General features: G+C 36.8%; 1 protein-coding gene across 1 annotated transcript in view; it reads left to right on the top strand.

Annotated features, from left to right (window-relative positions):
* adcy2a (adenylate cyclase 2a) overlaps positions 1–12,503 on the top strand; it is a 66,065-nt gene that overhangs the window by 14,956 nt on the left and 38,606 nt on the right. The window contains exon 3 of the mRNA XM_062423064.1: positions 9,380–9,541. Within this exon, the coding sequence (XP_062279048.1) occupies positions 9,380–9,541 (162 nt within the window). The remainder of the gene's footprint in view (positions 1–9,379; positions 9,542–12,503) is intronic.

Raw genomic sequence — 12,503 nt, 5'->3', positions numbered from 1 at the left:
TTTACAAGCATAGCGGTGCAGGTTGGTGTAAGTGAGGGACGAAGGCAATTGATTTTGCGTAGATTGAAGTATGCAGACCGAGTAACAATATTCATGTGGGCTTCAAATAATAATGTGCTGTCCAGGATGACACCCAGGCTCTTTAGGGGATGGAGTAACAGTGGAATTGTTGATGGTCACCCAAAGAGTTGGGTGTTGCTAAGGTGGATTTGGTGCCAATGAGGAGGAACTCAGTTTTGTAACTGTTGAGTTTAAGAAAGTTGAGTGAGAACCATGATTTAATTTCATAGTGTAAATGATTGGTGTAAATGATTCATATATTATACATATACAGTCAATAGAGTTTTTTTATTCTGTTTAGTCTTTTAATTATAATTCATGTGACGTGGCTGCTGTGACACTGCAATTTCCGTTTACTTGATCTATCAGTCTCTCCATCTATCTGTGGTTTTATTTAATCCTGCTCTGCCTGAGTATAAATTGCTCTGTAAAATATATGTGGTATGGTTTGCGCCAATCATGAGACAGGAGTGAAAGATACAAATATTTTCCTGTGAATTAACTGTTTAATATCCTATTAGTGCCACTTGTTTTGAGAGGGCATGCCAATAAAACTTGCCATGCCATTTTGTGGTGTGGCTAGGCACGAATACCATAAAAAAACAGATGGCAATGGCCATGTTTATTGACAGTAGGATTACATAGAGACAGAGTTTGATAGAATACAAAGTGATGAACATAGTTTAAAATCCATATTGAGATGCCCATCATGGCAGTATTGTCTATATAGTTTTTCCTCTACTACATAAAGACAGGAGAATGGAGGAATTATAATGACAAACATATCAGATGATAATTAGTGTCCAGATTCTTAAAATGTGTTGAAAGTTTTATTTTTCATTCATGATAGTGTTTTGCTGCAGGATGTGACTATTACACTTCTTGTACAGTAGATCTACATATCTATGATTTCGGGAGATGAAAAATGATATGCTTTATTTCTCTACTGATTGTCAGGATTGTAAGGATCACCTTACTTTTTTGCTCTGTGCAAGTCAAAGTCAACTGATGGTCTCAAGAGAAGGGTTACATCAAACATGAATTGACAGACTCAACACCTGTAGACTCTACACTGTTTACAATTTGGAACGACTGCACACAAATTATTCTTTGGTACCATGCATCTTTTTCTGTCGACTACTAGTCATCTAATGGAATTGAGTCAGTATTACCTGAAATCTCATTCAGTATTAGTACAGTGCATTATTTTGTATAACCATGCAGTTTACTGAGCCCCTGATGACTGAGGATGAATGAGTTTGTCTGCGGCATAGCCAGTTTCTCAGTTTTTCACACTGTATCTCAAATGTTGTCTAGCAGTGCTGTCATTATTTCACATTTTAATTAGCTTTTTTTGTTTTGTTTTAGTTTAGTTAAATAAAACATTTTGTTTTTTTTTATAACTAAAGTACAATATTATTCTGTGTTTTGGGGGCCTTGTATTTTAAGGATTACAGGGACTTCTGACTGTCACTGTTGATGAATGCCCTCCAGTATAGTCCACAAAAGCACAAAAACATCTGTTTATACAAATTTCTTCCCTTCCATTGAAATGCAACACATCAGTAAATTGTTTATGAGTAAATAATTCAGTAAAACATGAGAAAAGTAAATGTTTTAATTATCTTGCAAAATGTAACATAATGTTGGATATTTGCAATGTGTCAAGTGAGTTATCGTATCATACATCTAAAGATTAGGCTGGAAAATGAGTTGCGGTTGGAGGGCAGTGGAGAGAAAGAGGGAGGCAATGATATGAAAGAGGAATAGCACTGCAACACTGTTGGGATCACGATACAGTTGGGAAATCACAACTGTAGATATTAAAGTGTAGATTACACTGTAATTGGTATAGTGGTAGTGAAGTGGTATATGGTGGCGAATCTAAAAGGTCAAGGGTGTCCAGTGTTTTTGTCTGCAGATTAGATTACAGTGGGAGCTCATAGTGATAACCAGTCATTCATGGAGAAATAAAAAAATACATATATATATATATATATATATATATATATATATATATATATATATATATATATATATAAATACACAGGTAATACATTTTTCATTACATTTACTATGTGCAGCCTAATATATAATACTATTTTGTGACTTAAAGTGAGACTGTTTTTACATAAAAGCTTCTACTGTTCTCTGCACAGGGTAAGAAACTGTCTGAGGACCTCCTACTTAGACAAACTGAAATTTTACTGCAGCATCATTCTATTGGAAGTATCCCCCTGCCTTTTTTTCTATTTATGTCAGTGCATATTATTTTCCACAAAGCCCTTGCACTCTAACAAGCTACCTAGACTTTTTCACTGCAGGAAATAACATGACTTGTGTAGCTTATCCAAACTGCTTGAGTCTGGAGGGCACGTATAATGTTTCTTGTCCTCCTTATGGTTTTTTTTAATAAATGTCTTTTTTAAACTCCAGTGGTATGAAGAAGCTTCCCCACATAGAGGATGTAGTCATCTGTCAAATAACTATATTATTTGTGCTGACATTATCAATGAGAGGCAGTGAGACAGTATGAGAAGAAGAGCTGGTTACATTACATACTGCACTGTCAGAACAGCGCACTGTACAGGTAAAAGAAATAGCACTGAGGCTCCAAATATTCCTTCAGCTGTGTTCAGCTCACTTTCCCAGAGTTAGTTTGTATATAGTACACTCTTCATTTTCCAACCTGAAATCAATTGGATGCTTATCCTCTCCCCACAAAGCCCGCTCTGTTTACTGACGTTGGGGAGAAGGGCTTATCTGTGTGGTCCAGCCTCTACCCTCACTTAGAGATGTCTGGACCCTGCCTCATCTCTTCCCTTCCTTCTCTCAGTCTTTCTTGATGCCTCGCTGGCTCTTTCGCACACATCCACACACGCACGCTGTCTTTTGTGAGTACCGAGCCAGCATCATTAGAATTTGGGACAGGAGAGGTGGGGAATGAGGTGTTAGAAAAACGCCTGCCAGATTGGAATAGTACAAAAGAGGATAGATAAAAATAGGACAGGAACAACTGATGGAAAAGGTAAATAGAGGGGGTGATACAAGCACGGGAGGCAGAGATGCAGGACAATATGTAAAGAAGAGGAGTAATTGCATCTTCTTGAATCACATAAGAGGCTTTGTGCTAGTAACATGAAAAAAAAAAATGTATTGTGCTAAATACCTTAATTTTTCTCAGGGAGCACGGCCACCTTGCCCAGACTGATTGTGGAAATCCATTCAAACCATGCACTTTGTACACCATAAAATTATGCATCTTCACAGTAAATCAACAAGTCCCCCCCCCCAAGACTCAGATTTAGTGTTTCTATAGCAAGAAATGAAAAAAGCAGACCAACACACGCACACACACAGCACATGCTCATGTTATAAATCTAGCCTTTAAACTAATCTCTGCCACAGACTGTAGACTAAAAGCCTGATGTAATCTGACACTGCATCTCTATAATTTGTTTTATGAACCCTCCTCACTGTCATTATCAAGGAATTGATTCATGGGGCTGAAAGTAGAGTTGAATATACTATGATGAACCACAAAAAAGCCTTGTCCACTTAATTGTCAGAGAGAGTGTCCATATACACTTGCCTTTTCCACATGGAAGGAAGCTCCTCATAGTTTTATTACCACATCAAGACAAGTATGCAGGAGAACTCAGCAGGTGTCTGTCTCCCTGCTGTCCTGCATTATCCTCGCTATAGTTTCAGGATTCAGTTAGCAGCATTCGACTTTTCTGGGTTCTAAGAAAATGATGTTTCTTTCCTAAGTGATATTTTTGCAGCAGTTAGCAGCTCTCTTTTGTATTGGAAAGTAAGTAAATGGTTTCTCATCCCTCTTCCAAGGAATAAATAACATTTTGCTTAATTGTGAATTGTTAATTGTTGAATTGTTTAACAGATGCTTACAGTTTCTTACATAATTTAAAAAAGTCTATTAACTCACTTAGGTGGCTTTTAATGAGTTGATGCCCATTTCATTGGTTCTGGTGGAGAATTATTGCACGTTTGAGAGCATTTCTGCCTCTGCAATGACTAATAACATTCAGCATACTGAAAAACACCATATCCACTCTACTAATGAATAGCTATGTTGACCCAAATCAAGGAGCACTGTGTCTGGACTTTCATCCCTTAACTGCCTAACGATAAAAAGACTGTTCACCTTCCTTATTCGCTAGATTCCTGCTATTTTTGCCTACTTTTCTGCCCTAATGTGAAACTTCTTCTCAGTAAACGTCTCAGTAAACTGCCTCAAAAGCATTTCAACTATGTACTCATGTTTACCTTTGGGATCCTAACTCCTGTGGCCAGCAGTATTGAACTGTGACATTGTAAGAATAAAATAAAACTGCCCATTAAAGCTTGGTCAGGCAGTGATACAGAGATATTGGAGAGTTATTTTCTGGATTGCGTTGATGTAGCTGCAATTCTGCAGGTACACAGGAGGGCACAGGAACACACACGAAGAGTCCAGATAAATGAAACGTTATATGTTATTTTCAGAGTGATAGTTCACTATAACACAAATGTTCTCTCATAATGTTCTTTTAGTTTGTTCTGTGCAGTTCCATTTGTGTTGGACTAAATCTTTTGCATAATCCCTGTTTTGATTTTCTCTAAATAATCAAAATAATTTTTCTGTCATGCACAAGACATTATTATGGAGACAGGAAATGTCAGATTGCACATGTACAAAGATAAGCTTAACTGATTGTGAAAAAGAGACAGATGTCGCAAAGGTTGACAGACCATGTAGTTTGGCGGTCATTGTTGACAGACCATGTAGTTTGGTAGGAGTAACACTTCAGTGTTTCTTGCTCAGATGTGCAGTTCTAACCAAAGGTTTATGTGATGGGCCCTTCTTCTGCAGGATTTTAACCTGCAGATTTATCATAGGAAAGGAACAAAAAATGTAATGTAATTGATTTTTGCTTTTTCCAGATCTCCTTAAATTTCACTTGAATTGAACATTATAGTAGGAGACTGTTTAATTCTGACTGTGGTCATGATTTTTGTGAAAATGTGTTTTAGTTCGTCAGACTAGATGTGTATATGTATCAGGTGTGTGTGTCTGTGCGCACATTTATGTAAAGAGTGTGTGTGGGGACAATGAGGTGATTGATGCAGCAGACTTCAGCTCCGGCAGGTGATTGGCTGCTTCAAGAGGAAGTCTGCTAAAGAGCCAAGATGGGGCATCTCCTGTCTCCCTCCTCTCCCAGATGGCTGCACTGTTTTGCTTGGTTATATTGATAACTTCCCAGTTAGGATTTGTTTTGTTTGTTATATTGCCCTTTGTAGACCCTGAAGTTAAATCAAGCTTTATCTGCATTATTTAATTTTGTAAATAAACCCACTATCTTAATATTGAGAAACTCTGGGTGCTGGACACTTGGGTAAGATGTGGCTTACTCATGTAGTACCTTGCACACTCCACAAAAGGCACAACACCCCTGCTATGGTCAAATATTCAAGCTGACACCTTATGGCAGGATCCTGTGTATTGGCTAATCATAATGTGCCATTGCCAAGGGTCAGGGGACATCAGAGGCCACTCCTCTTGTCGAGTGGTAGGCTTTTATAATCACAGGCTGTCTCATCAATAGTGTAGTTCCACAGAGAAAATGAGGTATAGATGTGGCAATGAAAAAAGCCATTACAGGTGAACCACCATGCAAGCCATTCCTTTCTTGTGAGCAGGAAACAAATTATACACTTCACAGGCTACATGCCATTTCATGCATGGCTTTTGAAACAAATTAAAAACCTGTCAAAGCTTTGATGTCTCCTAGGACAGTGTATAAGTATACATTATGAGTTAAATTACGTAAGAATACAATATTTGCATACATTTTATTATTTTGTCATCTGAAATAGATATCCCATCATATAGTCTCATACAGTGACTGTGTGAGACTTTTTTTAGCATACAAATGTTACACATATTTTTCATTGAGATTAAAGACACTCATGATGAGTCATGGGATTCCTGTACAAAGGTCCAGGTTATAATACGTGTTTAGATAACCTTCTGGTCGACCTTCTGTCTGGCTCCATAACTCTATATTGAGTAAGATCTGTTCTTCTGAGTCACAATTAGTAGCTTCCTCAGTCCTCAATGAGCTCAAAGCTTTTACATCTTCACCCCTGATTGTCACAAGGACTAAAGTCTATTCAGGAAGCATGCAGAGAATGCAGAATCTATAAGAGGCATAACCTACGTAGATCTGGATTCTGCTCACTAACTGTATCTGTCGTATAGTATAGTAATTTCCTGTGCAATTACCATTTTGTGCAAAAATGTGTTTCCGGCAATTATTTCATTGTGGTCATTGTGACCTTTTGTGTGAAGGAATGAGCAGTGACAAAGAAAAAGAAATAAGAATACTATCTGGCATCTCAGCACTGCTGCTTGTGACTCCTTTTTCAGATAGTACATGTAGACCACAGTATATACAGTATTTATGTATGACATATATTGCTTTTGAATTAAACAAACAAAAATGATGCATCCTGCACTGTAGCTTTTAACATTGACTACATCAATAACAAGGTCACTGGTACCATGGTTGTTACCACAATGTCTTAGTTTTAATAAGCAATTTGACATTGTTTCCTGCTCTGTAAACACTGCAGGAAATAATAGCAGCAACCATTGCTGTTACTGCTGCTTACCTAAGCATGGACATATTCACATACCTTTCTTTAGGATGGAAATAATTTTAAATACTTTGTTAGTCACAGATGGTGATTTTGTGAGTGTTTGGTATTTGGAACAGGCTTGGGTGGCATGCATTATTTGAAAAAAAAAAAAAAGAAGTTGTGTGCTTAATGTGATTTTACAACAAGATCATGTACACGTTAATGTTATTTTTTAATTTAAAAAGCAATGTTTATTTAATAACTTTTTATAGGACCTTTCATATAAAGAAGGTGCTTAACAACAAAAGAAATTACATGCACCACATGCTTCACATAAAAAAAGATATGAAATGAACATAAAACATATAAATGTACACAAGATTGAAAGCAAAACCAGCAATATCACTAAAAAAGTGCAGTACATACAATATAGTGTTTACATTTGCTGCATTTTAGTTGACAATTTCATCAATGCAGGCAAATATTTAACAAGCTGTTCATACTTAATCAGTTTTCCCTGATGCTGCCTGGTTGCTGGCCAAACAGACGTAGCTTCATGCTCAGCAGCCCTGTCTCCCTATCCCCATCCCCCGACCAAGGAATCAACCCTACTCCATGTTGCCAGGTCTATGGAACAGAACCAGCATGATTGCCAATCAATACCAGCCCAAAAACCAGCTCAATACCAGAACTCAAATATGCCTCTACCAAACCATAAAAACTGTTTTTAAACAGTGTAAAGTCCAACAGCATTATCATTGCCAAATGTATTGTAATATCTGCAAAGTAGCACTATACATTTTGAGTTTCCCAGCATTAAAAGCAGTTTGAGTTTGAATCGAGAGGCAGGCACCGGATGGCGGAGAGCATTCCAGTATGTTGTGTTGGCGTCCTGATCTGGAGTCAGTTTGGTAGAATTTGGGTATGAATAAATTATTTAATTTAAAATATTTTAAATTATAGATTTTATTCATGTTATTTGCATGTAAAATAGGTCTGCCAAACTAGTGGACAAAAAATTGAACCCGCTGCCATACATCAAAAATAGCCCGATCCTACAGGGAAACTGCAGACCTTGCAATTCTGCCCTACTAGGAGGAGGTGAGCAGCATTGTGTGGAATGACATGTCAGGTGGCATTATTGTGGGAATTTCTTTTTTATTATTATTATGAAACAAAGAACAATGATGAAATCCTTTTTTAGTGAAATTTATTGGTAACATACTTCTTTGATATGTATACTTGGTTCAAAAATCCGCTACTGATTTATCATTCTGTAGATGATCATGTTAATTTAGTTTAATAAAGGAGGTTGATGTATGTTTAATTTATTTTAAGTTATTCATTAATTAATTCATTAAGATAATTTTACATGCGAGAGTGTTACCATTAAAATTACATTCAGACTGCCCTATAGGACATTTCTTGGAGAGGAAGCTGCTAGTAGCATTTTATAAAAAGATCATACAGTGCTGGCCTGTCAGTGTCAGTCATTTTGAATAATGCCATATATATAATTTACAATGATGAATACAAAAAATAAGTCATTTTAATGGTTTTAAGGACAAAAATAGATGACGATGATTATGATCATAATTGTCCATGTTATTATTACTTCATCTTATTGCCTTAATTGTTATATAATTCATTTTTATATACATTTTCATCTTGATGAGGTACACATTTTTGAAAGCCATGGTGAACTTTTGCTTGTACTGTAAGCACGTAGGAGAAAAATCACGTTTATTGGATTGCAGGGTTGTACACAAACATGCAGTGTTTTAGTATTTAATAAAAGCAAATTGTGCTTGTTCACTAAGAATGAATAAAAACAAAAATATCATGGTTGTATTTTTAATGTAGGACATTTATTTTAACACTTCAGCCATTGTTAAACAATGGGACAATAAGGAGTCTACAGCAAATTTGCATGATATGAATGTCCTTTTTTTTTATAGTAAATGTAGAATACACCCTGCTCCTTTAAGCACACGTTTTTAGTCAACCATGAATAAAGCATTGTCTTTGAGGTAACAGACCATCCTGCGATATTTGCTACTATTTACGTTTGCCAACATAGTTAGTCATTAGAAAAGCAGCAGTGTATAAGTCTCCTTTAGTCACTCGAGCTTCAACAGAGGAGGTCCTGTTTTTCTCATTTTCAGTCTCTACTCCCCTCTCTCATTCCCTCTCATTTGCTCTCTTGCACCCTAACCCTGCTTTCCCACTGGCCCTGAAAATAACCCAGGAAAGGTTAACTGGCACCTGACTGCAGCCTGTGAGAACACTGGCCTCTTTCTATTCATGCACAGCAGCAGATGAGCTGCCTTAACCCTGCAGCAGAAGGCATATTAAAGAAGTGTGTGTGTGTGTGTGTGTGGACGGACAAGTGCACAACACTGAAATATGCTTAATGGCCCAAATGTATATCATTTCCTAATTCTTCCTCATGTAACTTTTTCTTTTCTTTGAAATTTAATAAATGCACATAAAGACACTTTACTTTATCAAATAATGTTGGTGGTCAGTTCTGGTGTGACAGGTTCTTTTTTCCCCGCACAGCTCTGTCAATATTTATATTTTCATGTATATTTTCTTTTCTTGTGCATCCATCTCTCTCGCTCTCTTTTTCACTTTCCTCTGCAGGTGTGTCAAAGGTGTGTCTCTTTCTTCACAGGTGTCATTCTTCCTGTTCATTGTGTTTGTGGTTTACACCATGCTGCCGTTCTCAATGCGGGATGCCATCATCGCCAGTGTCCTGACCTCCACCTCCCACACCATTGTGTTGAGTGTCTGCCTGTCCAACACAGCTGATCACATGGAACCAGTAGTATGGCAGGTAAGTCTTATTTTATATAGTGAATATATATAGTGATGGAGCACCTGTAATTGAAGTGGAAAAAAGATATATCACACTCACTGAAGATACTACAAAATGTAGCCACTCGTCTTCTAACTTGTAAAAGAAAATGTGATCACATAACACCGGTATTGGCCTTTCTCCACTGGCTTCTTGTCCGTTTCAGCATTGATTTAAAGATTTTATTGCTGCTTTTTAAGGTTTTAAATGAGCTTGCACCACCTTATCTAGCCAAATTCCTGCATCATCATACAGTTAAAGCACTGAGGTTGACCAACCACTTGCTCTTGGCAGCTTACCTATTCATAAGAACTGCTAAGACCCTCAAAATGTTTAAGTTGCTGCCAAAGATCCACCTCTCTTGGAAATACAATTCTCTTGACACCTTGACTTCAACTTCTCTTGTGCTGCGATTCATTTATTATTACTGTTCATTGTTTTTTTTCTTATTAACTTTAAAAAAATCTATTTTGGTATTTTAAGCCTGGTCAGCGCTTTGGTTTTTACAGTTAATCAATTAATCTGTTTTAATTAGTAAATAATTTGGTGTCACAAACGACAACAAACTCGACAGCATTAATCAGGGTGTATTTTAACATGGTTTCTAAGGACTTGAGGTTGTTCAAGCTACTGTCGCTGTCTTATTATTTCCCAAATGTTAAGTTAAGCTGTAGTCTGCAGGGGAATACAAGTGTGAGCTATGTACAGTGTATACTGTGGATGGAGTGTCTTTAAATGCTAGCAAAAACTCAATATGCAGCTCTGTTTCTGAATGCAGAGAGGAAAGCAGGAATTGTGTTTTCATTCACTAACATTTAAACAAGCTGTATTGTTATCTTCAGAAGAAAAACTAAATCATGGAGAATGCTTGAATACTAATTTTTGAAATATACAACCATGATATTATTTTCATAGTTTTTGTAACATAACCTCAACATAATTCCCAGAGAACACTGATTTACAGTGCACACTGAAAGGACACACATTTCTAAAAGTTTAAGTTAAGTTTTCTAAAGTTTTTTAAAACTCTACAAACATGCATCCACTCCAAATGACCACTCATCTATAGTGTTAGAAGACATAATTTAAGTTTCCTTTCCAGACATTAAATATCCTTCCATCCTGCTCACAAAATGAGCTTTTGTAGCAATTGTAACATTTTCGACAAACAAATGTGACCTTTAAACTAAACCTAATTTAACATAGCAGGTGAGTGATAGAAATTCTAAAGTGTGTTTTTTTGTTTAATTTTATTAAAAGGTCACCCTCTTTCCAGCAGTATTGCTGTTTGCAGTTGGCATATTGAGAAAGACAAATAAATAACAATATCAGGAGACCAATTATTTTGGAAAGGCAGACTTTAATTAATTTGAGCTTATTCAAACCTGATTCCAAAAGTGAGTGATTGCCAATGCGTCTCGGGTTTATTCCAGCTAATGCTTAAAAGAAAGAACATTCATTTAAGAAACTTTTCACAAAAGCACACCTCACTGATAATCATAAATTACAAAGACCAGAATGAAATGTAACATTTCAAAGCATCCACATAACATTTCCAGCATACAAATAGGCCTAATAATAATTATTTTATTTATATCAGTGACCTCCTACATGTTCATCACTTTTCTCTACATCCTTCTGTGTGTATTGCTGTTTGTCAGCCCTGTTGCTCAATCACAGTCCGACTGGATTGTGGCTACACAAAAAGGAAATGATGAATAAAGATTTATGATGAATAAATGAGGTTATTCAACTTAATGGTATAGTTTTATATCACACAATACTTCTTTTCAGGTATTGCTACAGCATTGACAGCATATGTTTAGCAGTCCAGCTTTTTGAAATAATGGCTGGTTCAAACAGCTTATAAAGCCTCTCCAAGCATGAAGACAACAATAATCTCTCTGGAAAAATAAATCAAAACGATTATTTATAGTCTCACATACAAAAGGTATCAGACAACAGGAAAACATCACCATGTAATTTTCTTTAAAAATTCTACATAAACTTACAAAATAAGGCACATAATGACAATCAATTTAGGCCTTTTATGCAACCTGAGCTGTATCCTATGACCCGATGATGACTCTTTTGCTTGCATCTTCATCTTTTTCTGCTTTCCCTTCTGTTATACCTTTGTAGTCATTCTCCTATTGCTTCTGTGGACTCTCTTGTGATGATCTGTTATTTGGTTTCTGCCTTCTTCGCTCATATGTAGCATGTTCACACTGGCATCTGGGCAGCCTGGGACTGGATACAACATGGCCACTATCTGCCAGCTTGTCTTGAGCATCAGGTCAATTTGCCTGTCAGCACAAATCCTGTAGCAAATCTACCAGACCAAGCTGTCCTTTAAGAGAAAAATATTGTATAGCATGTGTAAAGTCTCAAGGGAGATGTCAGTCAAGGAGTCTCTACATAGAAGAGGTCTAATCAGGCACAATAAGTGAACACGTGTAGATTTACCATACGTGTAGGGCCATTGTTAGATTCTATTTGGAAAATTACATCAAAAATGTGTAGAGGAACTATGAGTGAGTGACAAGCAGAGAAAAAGAGAAATCATCACTCATTTAAATTAAACTGAATCTTAATTAAGGCTGAGTCCCCTTCATCTGCTTCTTGGTGAAGCGATTTCATTGTTGGTAGATATTCTATTAGCCTGTAAGAGAAGACCGATCCATACATGTCAGGAAGGCGTTCCTAATATTTTGTGCCGTCTGTGTGTGTCAAGTTACAAGAGCATTGATGGAGGGAGACAGATTGCTGCTCAATCGGCAGTCAAGATGGCATGCCGGGCTAGACATGACAGTGCCAAGCAGAAAAATGCCCACTAGTAAACACGGGCTCTGCCAAATCCTGGCTGCTTTATGTTTTGTTATCAGTATTTGTATTTGTTGCCAATGACAGTGATGATGTTTGCTTTCAGTTTTCTACAGCC

The sequence above is a fragment of the Scomber scombrus genome, chromosome 7 (assembly GCF_963691925.1).
Source record: "Scomber scombrus chromosome 7, fScoSco1.1, whole genome shotgun sequence".
NCBI classification, from domain to species: Eukaryota; Metazoa; Chordata; class Actinopteri; order Scombriformes; family Scombridae; genus Scomber; species Scomber scombrus.
The sequence above is the reverse complement of the archived record's forward strand: the minus strand, read 5'-3'. Positions and strand labels throughout refer to the sequence as shown.